Source organism: Haliaeetus leucocephalus, unplaced genomic scaffold, assembly GCF_000737465.1.
Source record: "Haliaeetus leucocephalus isolate CR32 unplaced genomic scaffold, Haliaeetus_leucocephalus-4.0 Scaffold605, whole genome shotgun sequence".
NCBI classification, from domain to species: domain Eukaryota; kingdom Metazoa; phylum Chordata; class Aves; order Accipitriformes; family Accipitridae; genus Haliaeetus; species Haliaeetus leucocephalus.
The window spans coordinates 5601767-5625184 of record NW_010973041.1 but is presented as its reverse complement, the minus strand read 5'-3'; the positions used below and the strand labels follow the sequence as shown (position 1 = coordinate 5625184).

Below are 23418 nucleotides of genomic sequence, written 5' to 3'. Positions count from 1 at the left end.
GCGTTATTGAAGAGGGGGTGTTTCTGTACTTTACAATACCTGGGACTGGTTATGATACTGCCTCTGTTTTTCCTCTTTCTCCCTTCCTTTGTCACAACTGTCACAGATGTCTCTGGCTGCATGAGGCTCTTACTGTGGGCCAAGAAGCTTTTGTTTGGTTTGCTTTTTAAAGTAGAGAACAGTCAGTCTGTTCTTCTTTCTGTGGCACATCATCAACAATATTACAAAGAACACGAGGGGGACACTGAAGCCAATTCCTGCTTTTCGGCACAAAGCATGTGGCTTGTGTTTTATTTTATGGAAGATTTCTAGAGAGTGTTTTCAGGTAATTAGGAAAGTAAAGAACTGTTATCATTTTAGCTAGTTATTCTGATGCCTCACATTTGAAAACATGAACAACAGTAAGGCAGTATAATGCATAAGCACAAAAGCATACAGAAAATAACCACAGAAAATAACTAAAATACCAAAAAGAACAGATACGTCTCAGAAGAATAATCTCTCATCTTAATGAAAACTCTTTAAAAAAAGCCTTACTGTGCTAAGTAAACATAGGCTAGTAGAGTATCTGCAAGTTTAACCAATTAAAAGCTAAAAGCAGTCCAATTAACATGTAAGTCCTGTCACTGTAAACTTGCCAAAAGTCCTCCTGCACATTATACAAGGAAGAAAAGTTAAGATGCATTCTTAAGATTCCTTATGCTTTACAAATCCACAGCTATGCTCAGCTGGGAAATGTTAAAAAAAAGTTGGAAACCTTTTCAGAATAAAAGATTTAAAAATATGCTGTTTCTCCTTTAAAGAACACACGTTGCCTTTTGTTTCTGTGTGTCTTAAAGAAGAATACAGTAGTTGAGCAGAGCAGACGTACTTTAAAGAACAGGATTGAGTTATTCAGGTCAAATTCTCCCTAAAATATATGTATGCATCTTCAATTATCTTCACATTTACAGCAGATGGTTGCAATCATCAGCTTATTTGCAGTGTATCTAATACCAACCCTTTTTAAAAACTTATTTAAGAAGCACCTGCTCTTGATGTCAAGAATGAAACTTTCCTCTGCAGCTGCGAAGTACCCATTTAAAGAAGTCAGACTTTTATTATTTTTGGTGGCACTCGAAAGGTATCCTCACCCCATCAAAAGATCCTTTCAGGTAGAAAGGATAGCTGTAAAATGGTAGGCCTACTATCTTTAGAAATAGCTCAAAACAATATTTAATGATACAAGTTATTGATAGAGGCAGAAACGTTGCCTTTATTTTGTTCAATAGGTTAAGGCACTCGAGGTATAGGAAATTGACTTGAATTACAAAAGAAAAAATTAAGATGAAAATTTTTTTTCTGAAATAAATTAGAATTACAACTGAAAATAAGCAAAATAGAACAGTGCATCTTTGCTTAGAGTTAACCGAGCACACAGGGAAGCTGCACCCACTTACATAAAATAGGACTCTGATCCAATGTGCCAGTGCTAATATCGACTCTTAACTACATTCCTCTACTCATGCTGCACTCAAACCCCAATGAATTCCTACTTACGTACTTCTCTTAATACAGAACAAAGGAAAGATGCTCCAGAGGCACAAAGTGAACTGCAAAGTGATAACTGGCAGGGAGTATAATACAACGGATTAACTTCCCAACACAAACACTGGGGTATATCTCAGTCCTTTCTTGCACTGGTGAGACACAACACCTTTCTCCCATCATGTGCTTATGTATAGTCTGGATCCCTCAGTATATCCTTATAATCCTCCTCGTGCAGGCGTACAGCCATCACAGACTCTGTTAAACCTTCCCCTGAAGTTCTTTAGCTTCTAGTCACAAACCTGCCTGTGTCTATTCTCTGAACAGAACTACCAACTCTTACAAGTTATATCAAGAGACTCTCTACATGTAACGAAAATCACATTTAAAAAAGCAGGATGGCTCTCAAACAGCTATACAACCATGATCCATGTATCGACTGCACTTAGTTCACATCTCATGAGGAAACATCTCATGAGAACTATGATAAGCAGGATATAAGGGAGAATATGAGAAGACAAACAAGATCAATATAAATATTGTATTTTCTCCTAGCTGAGAAATATTTAAGTACTCCTTTTGTCCAGCTCACAAAACAAATATAACAGAGTTCAGATATGCTCTGACCGTTTTGAAACCTTCGTCCTAAAAAAATCAATGGAGTTGGATAAAACCTGCATACCTTCTCTGACAATAAAGACATAAAGAACTGTAAATAGTCGTTATTTCAGCTGCAGCCTTTGAATGCATACTAGTAAAAGGACTTGTCCAAAAAGCATTAACAACAATAAGCTTAGCAAAATGTGATGACAAGTTTCTGTTTAGTGACCTAAAGCCTTCTTCCTCATCAACGTGAGAGAATTAAAGAATACTTAATTGACTGTAAGTTTTGCCAAGGATTTATCCTGCAAAGATCCACACATACAGCCCCTCTCCAAACAGGAAAGTTTATAAAAGTTCATAAAGTGATCAGCAAAATTCATGAAGGAAAAATTTACTAAGAGCACTTGAGTGCAAAAGACATTACCTCAGATTTGGTAAGGTCTAGTCACAAATTGTTGGTGGGCTGCGTTTTAGGGAAGTTTTACTGTGTCAGAACATTTGCCCTATTCTTACCTCTTCCTGTGTATCTCTTTGGGCTATTGCTGGAGACAAGGTATGAGGTGAATTTGACCGCTAGAGCTATTGCATGTCTTCAGCCAGAGAGAGTTTTCCAACAGCCTCAGATGCATTCTGATCCAGGTACACAGTCATAATCCCAAACAGAGCTTTTTGCTCTCAACTAGGTTAGCTACATATTCAGGACATACAGAGAAACCCAAACACTGAGACATGAAACTCACCTGTGCATTCATGTTGTAGTCCTTTCCCATAGTATCCTTTTTCACAGATGCACTCAAACTGGCCAGTGTGAGTGCCGCATTTACAGCTTGCCATGATGTCGCAGCAGTTTTCATTTGCCTCACAGAGATATGAACAATGTGATATATCTTCTTGGATATAGCTGCCAGAGGGCAGGTCTGAAATAGTATCAATTTATTAACAAAAAATCCAAACAAAAGTCCCCCCACAGCCTGACATTATGTCATTAATGAAATGTTGCTTAAAACCCCTAGGTTCCAGTTCTAAGCAGTAGTGATGGCAGCATGAAGCAGAGCCTTGCTACACTCCAATTGTAAAAAAAATTGGTGTTCTTATTCTGGAAAAAGGCTCACTGAGATCCACGGTGCAAGATCCTCAAGTTTTCCCAATCAGCTTCACCTGCGCCTAACACTGTCAGAATGCAGTCTCACTCCCAACAGAAGCTGCTGAGACAGGTTTTCCTGACTTCGGTGGATGCTGTCTTTGGCGGATGCTGTCTTTGGCATCAGGAGAGCATTTGGACATGGCATGTATTACCAGCTGTCATACTAAAAAAAAAATAATCTTTCCTTCAGCACATTCACACAGACCAATTAAACCTTACCTGGAACAAACAGAATGGCAGTAAAGCACACTACTTATGTACAAGTAGCATGCTTTTCAAAATTAAATGTAGCAAATAAATGCTAATGGCTGGTCTGATGCATGTTCTAAGCCTCAATCAAGCAGCACTGGCTTACAAACTAAGATCTAGTCATGTGTTCTCACTTGTTAGTCTAAACTTACTCTATTTTTCAGGAAGAACTTTTTTTTTTTAATATGGTGGATTAAAAAAGGATGAAAACACAGTCCGAACTCTCTTTCCACCCCTTGCTCTTTCTAGTTTTACTGAATGTATAAGGTCATAAACTTAAACCGAATTTACTCTTATACACAGAGATCTAAATCAGTTCTGAACAGGCTAGCTTTAGTTGCTGTGTAAAATATCAACAGGTATTAAGGCTAGCCTTAAGGTGCGTACTAGGTGCCTCTTTTGGACAGCCATGTATCTAACTACAAAGTTCGTCTATTCAAGCAAAAGTTACACTGGCCCAAGACCATAGTCTGTTCTTGGGGGACAAAATGGTGCGTTGAATGGAGGTAGGTATGTATATAGCAAGGAGGAGAATTTGGCTCACATTTTGTTGACGATGAGTTAGTCAAACAAACAGTTTATCCTTTTACCTGAGGATGAACACCTCTGCTAGAAAGTAAGAGGAAAAATAAAAAATAAAAAAAAGGAATCAACACTACATAAGACATAATTACAAGACAGTACTAGAGATCTTTCTATTCAGACTTCTCTGCTCTCTGTAGACTTCTGAGGTTAGTACATTAATACCTTCATGAAGAGCCCTGCGTGCCAGAGCTTCAAACTCAGTAAAACTGTGAAGAAGGTAACAGTGATCTTCTTTTGGATGGGATGCCATGTCATTCAGTTCTCTGATATTTCCCTGCCATATCCCGAAGGTGAAGATCTCCACTCCAAATTCACGTAAGGATGCTGCAATGGGTCTTGGGTCTCCCCCATTGGAATATCCATCAGTAATGAGAAATATCACCTTTGTGGCATTTCCACGGGCATGCTGTAATATTTGCTGGAAGAGAAAATGAAATTGCACACCTCAGCAAAGGGTTAGCAGCGACTGGCCTGTACAGTACTTCCTCCATGATGTGGCTCCTTTTATTTGAATTATACAGCTAGATCAAGTCCTTGCAAGACCACTCATTATAATGAAGATCAACCATCTGCAAGTAGATCCTGTGGTCAGACAAGGCCAAACACTGAGTCACACTTCAGATGGTCACAGTCTGCACAATCCCAGAAATCATGGCATGATCTGAAATGAGACACATTTCACACTGACTGATAAAAGTCACCCATGCGTCAGACAGCAATGATCCTGAAGTGCTTGAGCAACTTCATTCAGACTTCAGTTTGAATAGGTAATACAAACATTAAAAATCTAGTGCAAGACCCATGGGACCAAAGTTCAGATGCTGCCAACTGTCTCAGTGTTATGGGAGTGACGTGGATGCATATCAGCTACCAGTTTGGTCCATATTGCTTTTCCATTCAGCACATGAATGCCTTTCGGTTCCAAACTTGCTTGACCATTCAGGGAGGTGAAAACTCACCAAACCCCACCAGAAAAATGTGCTACAAATGTGCCGCAAATGGTGGCACACCTACTCTTATTATCATGGCTTTGAGTATGTAATTTATGGACAAAGCCTCTACAATTTGTCATGGGTAACTAAGAACAAAAAGTATTTTACTAGGGATTACTTTGCTCAAAAAAAATCCACAGATCTATTGGAGAAATTGTAGGGACTGACAGATCAACAAAAGGTGAAGAATCAGTCAAAACCACAGATATAAATGTTGAAAACAGCTCTCAATAAGGCATGTATGAGCAGTTAAAGCTTCCACTGTCATTATCTAGCCACAGGCTTGGGAATTATTTATTTCCGCATGTTCCTTCCCACTTTCCATCTATCATTTCCTCATCTAAAAGGGGAAATCTACTGAACTTCTGGAAAACAAAACAGTGCCTGTGTCATTCTCTTCCCATATAAGGCAGATGGAAAAGAGCTATCTACCCAGTAAGCCCACAAGAAATGTAACAGTGTATGCATAGACAGAGAACATGCCACAGAGGGTGTACATACATGTGCATGGGTATGAAGGAAAAGGTAGTGAGATGGGAGAGATTCTGTCAGGAACAGTAGTCTTAAAAAAAGCATCTCAGATACCTGATGTGCAATGCAAAATACAGCTGTGCCCAATGAGGTTTCATAAGTCTCTCTCTATGAAGGGAGGTTGAACAGGTTTTAGAAACAGATGAGAACATGCGATTAGTTAGAAAAAAGTTCCTACTCATTGCCATAGTAAATTATAAGTAAAAAGCAAAGAATTTGGGTGTCTCTCCTATTAAACAAGCTTCAAAAGAGTGACCATGCACGGAGTGACTTGCTTCCCTAAATGTACCCTCAGCATGCCTCCTACAGTCAGCTACTGAATCTCCACTACCAGCACGTCTGCACTAGAAAACTGGATCCTGGAAAAATAAGCAGTCCTCAAAACTGTAACTTTTTGCATGGACAACAAATCCTGAAGCGTGCCAACAATCATTACAGTTTCCTATGGCATCATGCATTCAAGGATTGAATGTCAAGTCAGAGACAATAGTTATGAAGTTTAACCAGCTAACCAGCTGAAGAAAGAGAAACAAGTTACTAAAAGAACACTCAGTTTTCTTTATTGCTGGCAAACTGCTTGCTCCTAAGAGATCAAAATCCCTCTATCTGTATCTCCCACCATGAAGACTGCTTTTCTGTTGGTGATACATTTTTGTTTTTCTTGCAAGTCTGAGGCAACAAATACATTCTAACATATTTTAATGTCATCTTATGTTTTGATCCACTAAATTAGAAGGCCCACTTCTGATTTACTGCTGGTCTTCTCTGAACAACATTTGGATTGTTGTTTTTTTTAACCCCTGCATAGCTTTCCCCACTTGTTCCTGTCGAATTGTGCTTTCCTCCCTTACAAGTTTGTCAAGATCACTTTAGCTTGTCTGTCATTGCCTCAAAAACTGCCCGTAGTCCCTTCCACCCTGCTGCTATCTACAGATCTAAGAATCATTCCTTCTAATACTTCACACAAAACATCTGTAACAATACTCAGTAGTGCCTGAGTGAGGACATGCCCCACAGATTCCTGCACATTTCATCATTCCAGTCGGACAGTGTACTAGTGCTAGTTACTCTCTGAGTGTGTTTGTTCTTGAATGACAGGCAGAGCACCTGCAAAAATGCGATGTTAATGTGCTATGGACTAGAAACCAACCTATGAAGTTACCACTCTCATAACTGGCCACAGTCTGTCAGAGTGTGAGTAAACATGGGACCACCACCAATCTCCTCTTGGTGGCCAGGTGCTCTCTGCGGCCCTAAAGCAGGGGACTGTGAGGGACTGTGAACTTAAGTAGAAGGAATTAGATGCAGACTTTCAACTTAGTAGCATGCAAATTACTACCATGTTTATTTCAATAATAGATTGTACCATACTACAGTCAATACAACAGACCACATTTGACAGATCTTTGAATGATGCTCCAAAAATCATGTCATTGTATGACGAGTAGTAAATATATTTAAGCCACCCTTAACAAACACAAATTCCAAAAATGGAGGCGAACTATGGAGTTGAGTAGTTTCATTACAAAATTTTGAAGTAAGACTTATAAAATAAAATTGTCTGCCTTTCAGCTCAATCAAAAGCTTACAAGTTAGGGCAGTCCAAAGAACCTGCAAAGATTTTATAACCTTTCTCCCTAAGCCAGGCCACATTTCAGGACAATTTGATTTTGATTTGGCAATGCATTGATTTCAGGTAGATACTAACTGAAAACAAGCATACACACACCATAAATCAAAGCACAGACCATTGGCACTGTGGTCTGAAAGACTGCCAAGCAATGTGTTGCAGTTGGGCTTGATTTTATTACTACTTGAATGCAAAACCCAAAAGGAGTGAAACCAAATTCTCTTATAGACACAAATACCCTTCACAAACCAAACCTATTGTTCTTCATGTTGATTAAGTCATAAGTGGCAAACCAGAATGAAATGAAAAACCAGAATGAATGGAAAACTAGAATTAAAAGAATCAGGAAGATAAAGACAAGGCAGAACACAATATGAAGACAAATAGTAGGAAAAAAGTACCTCATTCATTCAAAATGCATTCTGAAATGGATGCTCTAAGACAAGTAGCACTGCAGGCAGAGAGGGTAGTGCTATTTTGATTAACATACATAATTAACATATCTAGCATTAACTGGTCTATTTTAAAATAGAATGTAAGCAGCTTAAGCTTCCATCCAACTTCTTAAGTATTCAGGCTGAAATTTTCCACTCAGGATGTTTTTCTCAAGCTGTTTCAGTGGAAATGGCTTTTATTTTGAAGAACAAGATGAGGAAAAACATATGTTCCATCCATACTTATTTGTTTTTTGCAACTGTAGCATTTCTGAGCTTTGCAGAAGGAACTTTCAATCTGCAAATCACTTTTATAATAAAGGTGGAAAAATACGTCCCAAATATATGCAAGTTGTGGAACTTGTGTAACTGAGGAAGAAACCACAGCTTGCACAGGGTTAGGAGACATAATGGAGATTGCCAGTGCAATTCTCTGAAGATCCCACCTGCACGCAGCTTGCTCTAACAGAATATGATTTCAACTTGCAATTATGTCGTAACATGTACAGGAGGGGGAACAAAGCTTGATTTTGGCAGGACGCGGCCTTGCAATTTCAGTGTTATCCTTTCAGCACTGTTTCCCTCTGTGCGTAGCACAAAGCTGCACAAACTCTGCAGATTAAGGTAGTGGATAGCATTACACATTGCTCTAGTTTTTCAGCGATACTCATAATAGGTAGCAATCAAACTTCCATATTTTCCCTAAATACAGGGACATGTCTGCATGGCCAATGAACAAACTAGCTTCAGAGGCAGTAGACTAGCTAGGACAATGTGGATCTCAGAAACAACTATTTAATTTTGATTAGTAAATTAGCAGGGATCTTTGCTTTACAAAACTAGACTGCCACCAATGCCCTCTGAAACCACTGTGCAGAGTACACAAACCCTCTATGTCTTTCTGTGTGATCAAGAAAGGTTCCCTGGCTGTAGGCCCTGTGAACAACAGCTTACCAAGCCCTCTTAAAAAATGTGGGTCATTGTTAGAATGAGTGGGAAGCATAAGGAAAAGAGCATTTTTGAGGGGCAAATATCCCTTAGGTACATGACCCTGAGATAAGGCAAGAAGCCAACAACTTTTCAGTCCTCTGCATCTGAAAGGGCAACCTCCTCTTTGGGGCAGCACTTATGTCACACACAGACACAAATTGAACTAACAGGTAAGAGAGCATGAAACTGTCTTCCTGCTACCTGACAGACTCCAATATTCAGGCACCAGTGGATCGAGTAGAGAAACAGACAGATGAACAGACAGGATTGCTACATAGTGCCCCTAGAAATGAAACAAAAACAAAGCCACTGAACAGCTTGGCCTGCACATCATGCAGCTGTAACTCTAGACACAGAATCCCTGCTGTATAACAGCAGAGGAAAAGAACAAGAGAAAGAAAGAAACATTCAACATTTCAGAGGGAAAAAAAAAAAGAAGGAACATAAGTCTATTTTTAAATCATCTGCATATGTCTGGTGGTCCAGTTAGTGTTTTGTTTCTTTCTGTGAAAGCACAGTGACATAAGGCACAGGCCACCCTCCAGAGCTGCTGACAATCCAAGTAACAATCTGCATTGCTCTGCCTCTTCTCTCCAATATTTGTATGGCATTTCACATAATTTTTGTTTCCTTTAACCCTGACTCACATCCCTCTATTCCAAGACACCTCTCTCCTTCCCTCTCCAGAAAGTTGTTTTAAAAGCCATTTTTTTCCCCAACAGAAATTTCATATATTTAAAAATGTCTGTTCGTGTAACCCCTAAACTTGTTAGCACACACAGAGGTGGTTCCATGTATTTAACCAGTCCCAAACAACTTCATGGACTGTATCTACATAAAGATGACTTTTTTTCATGACAAGGCTCTGCAGTCCTTTCATAAATTGCCAGGTTCTTCAATAAATAAAGCTTAAAAGCCTACTAAACAGGATTCGGAAGTTAAAAGGATCCTGAGAACCTGTTTCTTTGATATGAATATCCACATCTGCTTCTGATTTTACCATCAAATGAAACTGAGCACCAGCCATAACTCAAAATGAGGTGCTGAATGACCTGTTTAGTTGAGAACACAGCCCATTTGGTCACTACTATAAATTAATAATAAGGGGTAAGTACGAACAAAACAAAACAATTAAAGCTCTTGTTGATTGCAAAGAAATGCACGGGGCCACTAGAAACACCTCGTCTTTGACTGTTTTAGTACCTATTTTCTTGTCTACACTTCTTTAGCAGGAGTGATAGATCAGTCAGTTTCAGTAAGCCTTCCAGATCTTAAATAAAACATTCTTTTCACATTAGCAAAAAGTTATTACCATCTGTATTGTATTCAGTCTCTGTTCAGTGTGTACAAATATCTGGCAGACTCGCCATTTTCTTTGTGCCAGTAACAGTCCTTAGAATTAAAAAATGAAGTCTTGTGCAACAAAAAAAGCTGTCGTACAAAATCCTCCTCTAGAAATTGATTACTGTAAGGCAAAATGAAGTCCTATCATTACAGCCACAAAAACGGCTGAACCTCTAACTTCTGTGTTTTTAATGCTAATATAGAGTTTGTAATACAAAATCAGGGGATGAGTAGCATCCAAGACCAAAGACTTCTTCAGCCATTTGACAGCCACAGCAATGACAGCATCAAAGGTTCTTCATTACTGCCTCAATTACATGTTCTGCATCTAATCCGTAAACATTTGACCTTGGGCCTGATCTCTGTCCTTACTCAGTGTTTTGCTTTTAAAGAAGATTTTGACCATACAGAATTGGCTATTAATATATCTGTCTAAAGGGAAACAAACTGAAATGGTTTAATCTGTCTCACTTTACAAACTAAGCCTTAGATAACATCAGACATGTCCAGGATCCTTGCCAGGAGATGCTTGCCTTAAAAGGTTTAAGTTGGAACCTAGCTTTCAAAATAACATTATCCAAGCATTCATCACAAAAATTACACTGCTCCTTGTATATCTTGTAGGGAATACACTACCTAAGGGCTACAAAGGTAATGTTATTTGTTACAGGTCAGGAAGAACCATCATTGCACCTCAGAAGCAAAACCAAAAAGCCCACCATTAAAGAGCCATTCAGCTCTGCTATACCAGTAGACCACTTACACCAAGTTTGCTTTAACCCTAGGATTTACATAAAACCTACACACGATAGGATGAGTTCTGAATAGAACAAGACAATTCTTTTTCCCAGAGGATCACGTATTCACTATAAAAGAAATAATTCCTATTTTAATATAACTATAAATGATAAAACATAATCAGTATTAAACTTATATTAAAATGAATAAATCATACTTTATTACAAAAAAGACTGCATAGATTTGACCTGTATATTCAGCAGAATAGTAAACCAGTATGTCTTAATTTCTCACAGGTGGCTTCAGAAGTCCTTCACAAAGGGAAATGGCAGTGCTAAATCCTTTTGTGAAGCTCACCCTTTGTTTCAAGGTTCCTTTGCTTTCATCCTTCCTGCAGGTAAAAAGTCCAAATCTGGCAGAAAATTTTATGTAAATAAATATTCTAGAAAGAAAAAAAAAATCAGTACTGGGATCAGCCATAGCTTTTGGTGGATCTGAGGCATCTTATCACTGAGTCCTGAGCAATCCTAAGGAAGCTGGTCATCTCACAAGAGTAATGCAAAGCTAGGGGGTGACAAATACTGTTCCCCTTAATCATGACACAAATGTTGTTATTCATCTACGTAAAAGAGCTGGCTATACCTCCTCTGCCCCCTTTGTAAAACAGCAAAGGTCTGATTTCACCACCTTTTCTTTTCGTCAGTGAACACTGCTACTTTCACTGCTCCACTCATATAAATATTATCCCTTCTTTAGGTTTCATTGTCCCTTTCAGGAGATGAACTAGAAGATATTCCACAGTTAGAGGTTTTGGTTTCCAGTTGCTACCTTTCACCACTTTCTTCTGCACTGCTACACAAGCTCTAGAGAATGAGTTGTTACTTATATAGAAGAAATTAACTAACACAAAAGCTTTCCACGAAGTTAGCAGGAACTGCACTCATTCCGGGAAAAAATGTATCTACAGGATTAATCTGGATATTTAAATAGTGCTACAATAGGCTGTTGAAAATAACAACCAGAAAGAAATTTTTTAAAAAAGGAAAAAAAAAAGGTTATTTAAAATACAGTGATTTCATGCTGGTCTAGTATTGTATTTCAATGATCTTCCCTTCAGTTAAATAATGTACTAGGTCTACCAATTATTTTCTCGTGATTAATTTATGCAACGAGTGTGTCATCAAAATCATGTCCTTAATCTATGCATGTATCTTTTCATCTTTCCTATCCTTCTCATCTCCTCTGTCTTCAGCCTTCATCTTTTCCTTCCACAGTGTCATGCTTTCTGCATGTAGTCATCTTCCACCTGTCGTTTATCCTTTTCCAACTTCTATGTGTGTTTTGCATAACTGAGAATGAACTTTCCAATCTCTTTTCAATAACAAACTGCAAGAATCCTAATTCTTTCTTTTTTTTTGCTTAGTCACAACACTTACCTTCCAAGCATCTCTAAGTAACTTGCAGGTAGGACCTGAGTACATCTCACAACTAAGTCAGACATCCTCACTCAATGGATCAAAGCACACAGGTAAGAAAGCCAGGCATGCTCATGGCCAGGAAACACAGGGACATGTCATCTGAGGAAAGACTGACAAATCTAATATTGTTCAGCCTGGAGAAAAGAAGGCTTCAGGTCCTCTTATCCATGTATAAAAATAATTAATGAGGCAGGGAGTAAAGAAGATGGATCTAGACTCTTCCAATTGATAGCATGAGGCAAGAGGCACAAACTGAAATAGTTGATATTCCACTTAAAGAGAGGAAACATCTTTTTTACTAAAAGGGTCATCAACCTTTGAAAGAGGTTTCCCAGAGAGGTTGTGGGATCTCCATCCCTGGAGATATTCAAGACCCAACTGAACACAGTCCTGAGCAACCTGATCTCATGGACCCCACTTTGAGCAGTGGGGTTGGACTAGATGGCCTCCAGATGTCCCTTCCAACCACAACAATTCAGTGATTCTGTGGTTTTGTGATATAGGAGGAACGTATTTGACTTCCAGTTCTTAGCATTTATTATTAACCTGACCTTCCCTCTTTCTACAGCATGGATTCTGCCTGTAATGCCTGTGTTACATTTTCAACTCTTAAGTATCATTGCAGGTAAGAAGTGCCATTTCATGCATTTTGTACAGCTTGAAAAATGAGTAAACCATTCTTACCTCAGAGAGCAAAGCTATGCACTCCAAGTCTAAGACGATCATCTTCACATTACATAAAGACTGTTTCTTTCCCCCACCATCAAAAAAAAAAACCCCAACCCAAAACCACCACTGCCTTCGCAATGACAGGAGCTACTACACAGAATTTTGACCTACGTGCTTCTTTCACACAAGTGTGCTAGGACTGCTGGATCTGGTGACTTGAAATTGGGTGGCTTGCAGTTTTGAGCTCTGAATTAGAAGGAACAGAATGCACCTAGTTTCCAGGAAACAACTAACATACATATCCTTCATCTTCTATCATTCTGAGGTCTTCTAAACGGGACATTAAAAGACAAGGCATGTTATGTACATAGCCATTTCCTAAGCTCTTGATGCTGTACAACCCTTTAACAGCAAGTTTATCAGGACTCTGAAAAGGAGAGGCCTTATATGCTGCTATGCTGTGTGCTATATTCAAAATATCATCTTGCTAACAGATTTCATTTTGATTTGAAAAATGAAAAATCCTAGTTTGCTTTGTGTGTGAGCAATTTCCATCATTAATATAACTAAGATGTTACTTGATTTCTCTAGTACTGCTCTAGTCTTTTGCTAATAATAAAAAAGAGACTCAAAAACATTTTACTGAATACGTAATTAATCTTCAGGTATTTTCAGACCAAGCATTCACACCACCATTGACTAGTGCATCTCCAAATATATGTTTCTTTTGTGTTTGTTTTAAACATTCATTACTTTAAAAAAGCAGGAAAAAAGCTGAACAGAATAATTAATTCCAAAAGGACAAACACAATTCATGACGTGGCCCATCTACTGCCAGCTGTCACTGCTCAATTAACTTCTGAATATCTTCGTTTGCTCCAGGACTGCTAGAATTGAGCAACATGAACACACAGTTATCACTGATAAGAGCCCTCCTGGCCCAACTGGTTGTGGGGGTGTGTTTGGGAGAGAAAGAGGACAGACAATTGGACTGCTTCACTGTTCATAGTGCATATGCTCTGCAGAGCACCACAGCTCTGAATGCTAAAGCTTTTTACAGGCTGCCTGTCAGATTCAAGGAGGTTCTTCATCTTCCTTGTTGAGGTTACCACAGACACCCTGAACTAGAGGGAACATCATAATTTTAACAGCAGGTTTTGTTTTTAATTGTGTTAACATCATAGAGAATTAAACAGCGCAAAGATTTGAACAGGGTTGTGATCACCCGAAGAGCCTAGCTGTTGCTAAAGGCAATAGTGCTTTTAATTTCTGCACCAAGGACAGTCAGAAGATTCTGAGCACCACTATCATTCCATCTTGCCTTCAAAATGTAATTTTCAAATTCTAGTAACAAGTGGAACTGGAGGACAAAGGCTAAAACTGTGTCACAGAACACACAAAATACATTACATACAGAATATCAATGCTGAGGTTTGTGTCAGAAAATACTGTGAAATATGATGTATTTTGCTGGAAAGACCTCTTGTAAGTCTAGGAAATTAATTAAAAATAAACCAACTTATTTTGTCACGACTTTTTCAAAATTTTAATGCCTGGAATTTATTTCCTACTCTCAGAACAAATCACTCAGTAGCTTTTCTGGTTTGTCTTTGTATCTCTGGAGCAAAGCACATAAGACTGATTTCTCTGTGAAGGTGCTAACTCTAAAGGATGCGGAATCCGAGGGTACTTACCATCAGACTCCTCCAAGCAAAGGTTCTGAGAAAAGAGGACAAAAACCAGTTTTCTCAGGAAAAGTAATCTCTATTCTTGAAACATTTATGAAAACATCATCCAGATACCATCATGATGAAAGGTTTCATTCAGTGTGCTGTTAGTTCTGCAGCTGTATCACTGAGATTTGTGTTAATTCCTGCAGCAGAGTCTCGTGTTTCTCACCTTTCCTCTGCCTCAGTATATTACACTGGGAAATGGCTTAGGGCTTTTTGGTACTGTGCTGTAAAGACTGTGCCTTCTAAGGGAGGCCTGTCTTGGTAGACATGCAACACAGCATATGCTGGCACATCTCTCTCTCTTTGTGTCCCCAAACCTCCTCTCCTCCTTACTTCGCTCACACATGGCTGGCTGACAGAACACAGGTCAGGAAGGTTGCGCTACACTGTGCAGTGCAGATCCTTCCAGGCAGGAATATCCACCTCAGCTCTCAGAGCTAGAAGTTATGAAAAATGTCAAATGTGCTCTGATCATATGACCTTGTAAGGTTTAGGATTAGACCAGCTTCCTGTAGCCCAGGGAAATGGGCTGAGACAGGTACATGATGGCAAGACAAGGAACAACTACCCAGTAATAGGAGTTTCCTTGCTTGTAGTGCCCAGCTTAGCAATGAGAGACACAGAACACCCTCTTTGTGCCAAAAGGAGCACGTTCTCCTATGGTTGCCCCCTTTTTTTCCAGAAAGTTACAGTTCTTTGTCCTTGACTTTTTATGCTTAGCACTTAATGACATCTCAAAAACATCAGCAAGGCTAGAATGCAGTAACACTGGTGGAATGGATCAAAATTCAAGGGTCTTTCATACAACTGAAAAGTAGACTTCAGATGACTAATTTCCAAAGCTTCAGTAAACTCCATGCCATTACTAAAATATATCGGCCATTTGCACAGTTCCTTGGGATCTCTCTTAAACACTGTAACAGTTTCTCTGCTTCTGAAAGGCCCCCAATGCACACATGGCATCTCCTATTCAAAGCAGATGGGAAAGTCAGAAAATGTCAGCTCATCACTGTATCATTAAACTATATCCATACATCATCACCAAAAGGTACTCTTTACAGGTAGAAGTCATAAATCACTCTATGCAGTTTTGCAAGACACCAAACAGTATAGCCATAATGATCATTTCAGCCTTAAAACATCATGAAGGACGTTCATAAAACAAAGACAGTCAATTGGAAACTAATAAAACCTGATGCACTTTCCACGGAACTTCAAGATTTTCGTGGAGACTATGATTTAGATTAAATCTAGCATGTCTTCAAAGTACTTCCTTCTGCTGTCTAAACCCACAAACATCTTTGAATACTGCTATCAAACTCACAGTAGTGCAAGTAGCAATAAACAATATGACATAATGAGCATCCCAAAAATTGAAGAACAAAGGAGAAATGTAACTTTCTGTTCTTTCGTGGGCTGATTTGCCATTCTCAGAGCCACCAAGTTGCATAAGCAAACTACTTGGCCAGGAGTTGTGCAAAAGTATAAGCACAGATGGTATCTTGGAATGCCTTCGAGGCAGGTTTTAGTAAGCCATAAACTTTGCATGAAAATATTGTAAACCATTCCATCCGATAACAATTCTTTTTATACAACAGTTTGCACTGCTGCTACTTATCCCTAGTACTACTATGAACATATTGCTGGAATATATTCATAGGTATAAAAACTGGTTTGGGAGGGCACACAGTCCAAAGTGTTAAAGAGAACTGACAAGAGACCTTTTAAAGCCATGAAAAACAATTATTTCAAAAGCAATGAAGAACAGAATACTCACTAGTATTTTTTTGCCTTTTTTTGATCAGAACTACTTCTATTCTACTGCTTCTAGGGATACTGGAGAAGGAAGAACATGGAGAGTAAGGGAGAGGAAGCAAGTGTTTAACACAGGGTCTAGTGTCAGGCAGTGTATCTATGCTTCTGCAGCTTCCTACCTACTCAATGGAGAGGGCGACACTGGCATAAAGGGCTTCAAAACACCTAACACAGAACTGCCATATAGAGGCACTGCACATAGGGATGACCCTACCAGTGGCCGCTACTGGGATACAGACTCCCAGGATGAGGCACTTCAGTCTGCGCCTGAAGCCAGGCTGTCTCTCTTCTGTACCTCACACTGATGAACTCAGTTTGCCTTGTTGAACTGACGAGGGCAAAAGGGTACGTAGCAGCATCCTTCAGTGCTTCTTGTAAGGCACCTATTTTAGCATTTGAAAAACAAATTACACTTAAGCTAAAGGGAAGATAATTAATGGCTAATCTGCTAAATACCAGACTTCCAAATCACACACTTCTGCTTAGACCAAATTCAGGACACAATTTTGGGAACGCAAACAGACAAATTTCCAAATAAGAGGTTTTCAACCAAAGAAAATCTCAACCCTGCTTAGGCCCATATATGATGTTAAACAGAGCACTTTTTGCCTGTCCTGGCCAAAAAAGCCAGAGAAAAAATGAACTACTTAATAACTTCTTAAGGTAGCCCCATTTCATTCTAGGTCTAAAGACAATGAACAATGTGCAAATGTGTATCTTGTCTCTGACCCTGCTGTATTAATCTTGGGAGCAAATTCTATGCAAGACTGCAGTATGCAGGACAAGTACTTTTCACAAACGCTACATTGATTAAAAGTGGTGATTCAGAGCTGACGCTAAGGATGGCTGACAGGAACTCCACTCTCAATTTGCTCAGTAATCGCTAACTACCAGCTCTGCAATTTCAAAGGTGACCACAGAGGTAAACCAGGTTAACTTCATTTTTTAGCACTGTAATCTTTAGTATAGACTCCAAGGCCACACCAGAACTTAAGAGAGGCCCACTGCTGTCAACTAGTCAGTTAGCTCTAACTGACCTAAGCCACCATCAGATATTTACAGTACAATGGCAGAGAGAGGCTAGAATCTGCTACTCTCTATTAGCTGCTGATTTTGCGAGGTCATAGGAATAAAAATCCATAACTGTATTCTTGATAAACAGACAACATGCATGACTAAATGCTCATCTTCTCAATGGGAGGCTGCTACCTTTTTCAAATAAAAAAAATTAAGCCACTTACATGGTGAGTAAAGATTTTCAATTTCCTTTGCCTCAACTATTTTTTTGCTTTAATTTCAAGATGAGATTCTGAATCTGAAAATGCATCGAAATTAAAAGCCAATTATCCTCGTGGGTAACAATGCTGCATCTCATACTTCTGTGCTTTTGACATACAGAAGAAACAAAGCCATGATTACTTATTGAAACAAGCATTAAATAAGCATTAGAACTGTTTATCCTAAATTGATATGTGCTTACATTCTTTTGAGGGCTAGTTTTTTCATGTTTGTTAATTGGACAACAGAACACTGAATTTGACATTCTGAATGGCCATTCACCATGCTCCCTCAAGATCAGGTTAGATACAAAAGCTAGATTTTAAAGACCAGATACTCAGAAAACGTGTCACCTAATTCTGTAGGTGCTGCGACAGACCTTCCACTTACATACACCACTGACTTCAATGGAGTGAAGATGAATTACAAAAGCAAAAAGCCCAGCTTTTTAATGCAACAATTACTACACTAACACACAGCAACTCCCAAAGCCTCCCTCAGCTATTGCTTTGCCACGTTGTTTAAAATGATTGACTTGTCTGTTTAAGGCTGGCTGTGGGCTACCTCTGACTTGAGCTCAAGAGCAGCGCACACCTACAACTTCCAAGTTCAGTTCTGAAGGGAAATACTTCCCATTTTACTTCCGTTGGAAGACAGAAACAAGCCTGTCTTCTTAAAAGCAGCTGTTACTATTTTGTCAAGATGCTGCCACATGGAGTAGTTTAAATAATTTGTATTTCCATTTTTTAACACAAAACAGTAAGCGCAGCTTCAGGATGTTTGAAATGTCCATCAATAAAGATGGCCTATCAGTGCTGGCACATATGTAACTGTGACTCTTGGGTGCCAAGACAAGAACACACCATTCAATTTCCACCACTGTACGACAACCCCTTGTTTCCATTTCATGACGCATCTGGCAGCAAATGCACATCCCTTCCACGAGGTGCAATGGGTGCTGTTAGCAGTGGTTATCTCTCAGGATCAGAAGCTCCAATCCAGGTGCCTACAGCTGAGAAATTCAGCACATCACACTACTGAGGTCTTTGGGCTTTAGATGCATTCTGTAATTAGCAGCAGCAACACTTGCTTAAATGTGTACTTGCTTCAGTTCTTCCTTGCTGTCAAAACAGCTCTGCAGCTTTCCTTAGTGCAATAAGCAATCTGCTTAACATAAACTGCATGTAGTTTGTGTTGTCTCACCAACTCACCATGTGAAAAACTGAAGCCAAGAGTTTTGAACCAGTGAGCTTAGTTTCTTCCCCTTTCTTAGACTGTGTACATGTGCCTTAAAAGAAAGATTGCCGAACACAAGCAGAAGTTAATACCCCTATATAACTGCTATTACAGATATTTTGTTATGCAAAGTATGTTTTATATAACTCAACATCTGTTCTTCCTAAGATGCACAATCTAAACACAGAGCAAGTGTCTCAAGCCACATATATTAGTGTCCTTTGAGGGACATTTTGTGGACCTTAAACTGAATTCTGAACTACTTCATGTCTTAACTCTTTCCCTATCTTAAAATTAACTACTGTAGATACCATAGAACACATATTCATACTCTAAACCATACATGATTTCACTGCATGGAAGATACCATCAAATAAATTTTCATTCTCACCCATGCTATAGCTTTCAGCCATAAGGTGAGAACTGTAGCATCTTGTATCTCAGTCAGTAAAATATGCTAACATCTTGGGAATCCAAGACATAAGAAAAAGTATCTGCAACAAAGCTGTTACTCTGACCTCATGAAGCAGACCTTGATAAATCTTGTGTTACAGTCAAAGTGGCCTACAGCTGTCATCTAGTATACAGGCATTTTGACTGGTACTCTCTAAAGGTCCAGATTTGTTACCCAGTTTCCTACTGTCCTCTCTCCTCCTGCCTCATATGCTAACAAGTGAAGTGAAAACCAGAGACTTCTTATAACCTGTAAATATGAATAGCAGTAGTCAAATAAAAAAAATAAAAAGTTATAGCAGCTGTAAGGCTAGCCTGGAGGCCATCAAAATTTACTAGTGAGCAGGAAGGTGTAAGGAGTATTTCTTACAGATATTAAAAACTACATTTTGGTGAAAGTAAACTTACCTTTGAAAACATTCTAGTATGTGTGTAGATGAGCTCAACACTGATAATGTCTAAATAAAAATGACCCTGAAATATTAATAAACCTGACTGTCAGAATCCAAAATTGAAAAAATTCCTTTCCCTGGGGGTTTTTAACTAGCAAGCATGACAAACTCACCATCAAATTCCTGCAATCTGAAGGTAGCCTAAGAAGTTTCTAGTACATGTAGTTGCAATAGATTTCCCTCCTGGAACATAATGCAAAATGCTTTGGCTGGTTTTTTTTTTCCCCAAACCTGCAATTAAGTCCTGACTCTGGAGCTCTGGAAAAAAGACCTTGGCAGCAGACATGCTCTCTGTGACACCTTGATCACTGAGAAAAGTAACAAAAACACTAGGCTTTTTTCACATCAGCAAATATATCTAACACTTGCTAGCTCAAGTGTGGCATGAAATCCCAGAGTCACGAAACTGAACACTGATGGCAGTTCAGCATTCCTCATCAGGGTGCTGTCTCTTGCCACTGTCTCTGGTGGTAATCCTCCGTATTTCCGTGCACCTCATAGATTTTATCCTTAATCTGCTGGGTAAGAATGTCAAAAGTGTGGTCCATGTGGCAAAGGTAAGCATGGACAGCTTTGACAAAACACAGAAACTCTGCAATAAACTGTTCTGGGAAGCAGCTTCGGAAAGGATGCAAAACTGCAGTGCCAAGGAGAACTCCCTTATTTTTTGGAAAAAGATGGACTGCATGGATGTGCAACAGCTTGTCAAACTGAGTAGCTCTGCTTTTAGGATGATGTTAAACGTAGAGTTTTTCTGCCACAGGTTCTAAGACAGTAACTGCTAACTAAATCTTGCTCTTGTTGCCTGACTTTCCCAGGTCAGCCACTGACTGGCCTGATGACCTTGCAGAATTCATTTATCTCTCTGCCTCCGTAGTTTCCGTAGAACTGTCACAGACTTGAATTAATCATTTTGAGACCTACCAATGAAACGTGCTGCATGATGACTTAAATGCTGGGATTATTCTAACAATGCACTTTCCTTCATCTTCTGTTACTATGACACACAACTGATACTATTTCAGGGAGTTTGTCATGTTTTGCAGACACTTTTGGTTTTGGAAAAGAAGCAGAGAATTCTGGTTAGAAGCAGAAGAAATCCCACATTAAAGTGTAAGAAGAAAAAAAGAGACATTTTAGGAACGTGAAAGCAGAAATAATTATGGTTGTACCAAAAGACAGTTCAAAACAAAGGACAGCAGTGTAACAGTCCAGAGGGAATGGCAATTTTGTTAATACTTAAAATACTTCTCTAGATTTATTCCAATAGTAGTATTTTACACTTAGAACAGTCATTTTCTTAAGAGTCCCTAGAAAGGAGAGTATTCCCTGAAGCTGTAATTTGTCTCACATGAAGAAGACGTACTGAACAAAACCACACTACAGTATCTTTAACCAAGAGCCAGCAAGCAGCCTGAAATTTAACTTTGTCATTCTATCGCAATTCTCCCTGCCACCACGTGAATATGTTTCTTCGCACATTCTTATAAGACCACAGTGTAAAATGACAGTGATACTGTTGTAGTCATAAGGTTTAGCTGGGCTCATGAAACTAAATTGTAGGTTTCTGAAGGGGATTTTTTTTATTTCATTTCAAAGGTATGATTACTCAAGACTCCATACCAAGACCACAGACAGTATTTCTTAAGCTTATGTTTCGTTTGTAATGGTTATTTTTAACGCATATCACTAACTTTTTCACGCAGCACCCCTGGGATGGATCTATATCGAAAACTGACTTCATAGTGGAAGATCTATTACAGGGATGAGTTTTCCTAAAGCAGGTTTTCCATGTGCAACTCCGGGCATCTTAGAAAATGGTCTGCCCTTCTCCTGCCAAATGTGAAGAAGAGAATAATCTTTGCCAATTTCATAGGCCCGGCACGGATGCACCTCTTACAGCCTCACTTATCAACTCAAACGAGAGTGTGTAAGATGTTTCAAAAGAAGCACACCCAATGCTCAGTTACAGGACACCACCAGAAATTAGACATAAAAATAACACAAGACTAGACTTGCTTTGGGAATGCTCCTGCACACAGAGGCCAAATGGCAAGGAGCAGCCCGGTCTAGCCTCATAAAAAAGCTTCCACTGCAGACTGGCTGCCTATGAGGCCATCCAGGGGGAAATCTCCCCAGCATCCTCAAGTGCCAACACATGCCCGCCCAGGAGCTGCCTCGACCAAATTTGTGCCATGGGACTGTATAACAACTTAACACCAGAGACGATCGTGTTCCAGTGTCTGGAAACGTTCCTGGACATGCTTCTATTTATCGGTATACTATGCACAGCTTAAGGGCACCTTTGTCAGTCATCAGCAATTAAAATAGTCACCTGGCGACAGTATGTAGGTATCTCTGACTGCTGACAGCTATCGGGCACCCAAGTCCCGCTGCCAAGAAACAAGGCAGACGTTTCAGATGCCAGACTTGACTCATATGTATCACTTCTGAAATCGGGACATTGGCTCCATGCTCCATCAAGGAGTGAATTTCACACATTTGTTTGCAAGGGCAGCAGGAAACATGGGGGCCGCAGGCGCAGACAGCACGGGAAGATGGCGACTAGTTGCCCAGACCAGAGTATGCCGCATCCCACACCACGCCGTTCCAGGTCCCACCGTACAGCCCTACACCCCTCGACACCAAACACTCTCGCACAGCAGGCAGAACCACAATCCCACGCCACACGCTGCACAGCACGCCGCGCACCAAGCCATCATGCCTCACCACCCCACCCGCTGCTGCGCCACACGCCTCGCCGCACCTCCCCTCCCTGCCCAGAGCTTGCCACAGCGCACGCACCCCGCGCCTCGCCTCGCTGCACCCCGCCGCAACGCACCCCCATGCCCCTCACCGCACACCTCACACTTCACCTCACCGCCACGCACCGCACCTCACCTCACCGCCACGCACCTCACCTCACCTCGCCTCGCCTCGCCGCCAGACGCCCACGGCAAGTCTGCACCGCACCCCTCACGGCGCCGCCACACCCCTCACCACCCACCCTCCCGCACCCTTCACCTCCCCTCACGGCCACGCGCCCCAGCCCACCGCGCAGCGCGGCGCCGACCCCTCGCCCTCCCGCCCGCGGGCGCCGGGCTCACCGCCGCCTGCTGGAAGGCGCCCTTGGTGTAGGTGCCGCCGCCGCGGTAGGCGATGGCGGGGATCTCGCGTCCCAGCAGGGCGCACTTGTGCTGCTGCGGCCGCCGCCGCGAGATGTAGTCCACGCGTGGCACCACGTTGCTGCGCGAGGAGAAGGTGACGATGGCGACGCGCGTGGCCGCGGGCACCACGGGGAAGTCGGAGAGCAGCTTCTTGACGAAGCGCAGCTCGCTGAGGAAGTTGGCCGGCCCCACGCTCGACGACTCGTCCACCAGGAAGACCAGCTCCAGCCGCCCGCTGCGCGCCCGCAGCCGCCGCACCTGGCGCTTGAAGGCGCGGCCCAGCTTCTCCACTTTGCTCTCCGTCGTGTCGGGCAGCGGCGGCGGCGCCGCCAGGGCGGGCGAGGCGAAGGTGGGGACGCGGGAGAAGGCG

At 40.7% G+C, this 23418-nt stretch overlaps 1 protein-coding gene across 1 annotated transcript in view; it reads right to left on the bottom strand.

Moving 5' to 3' along the window:
• Positions 1-23417, bottom strand: part of SVEP1 (sushi, von Willebrand factor type A, EGF and pentraxin domain containing 1) — a gene marked incomplete at its 5' end in the record, with an annotated part of 125722 nt that extends 102305 nt beyond the window's left edge. The window contains 3 exons of the mRNA XM_010578179.1: positions 2871-3047; positions 4271-4526; positions 22989-23417. Coding sequence (XP_010576481.1) covers positions 2871-3047; positions 4271-4526; positions 22989-23417 — 862 coding nt within the window. The remainder of the gene's footprint in view (positions 1-2870; positions 3048-4270; positions 4527-22988) is intronic.
• Position 23418: the final 1 nt, after the last annotated feature.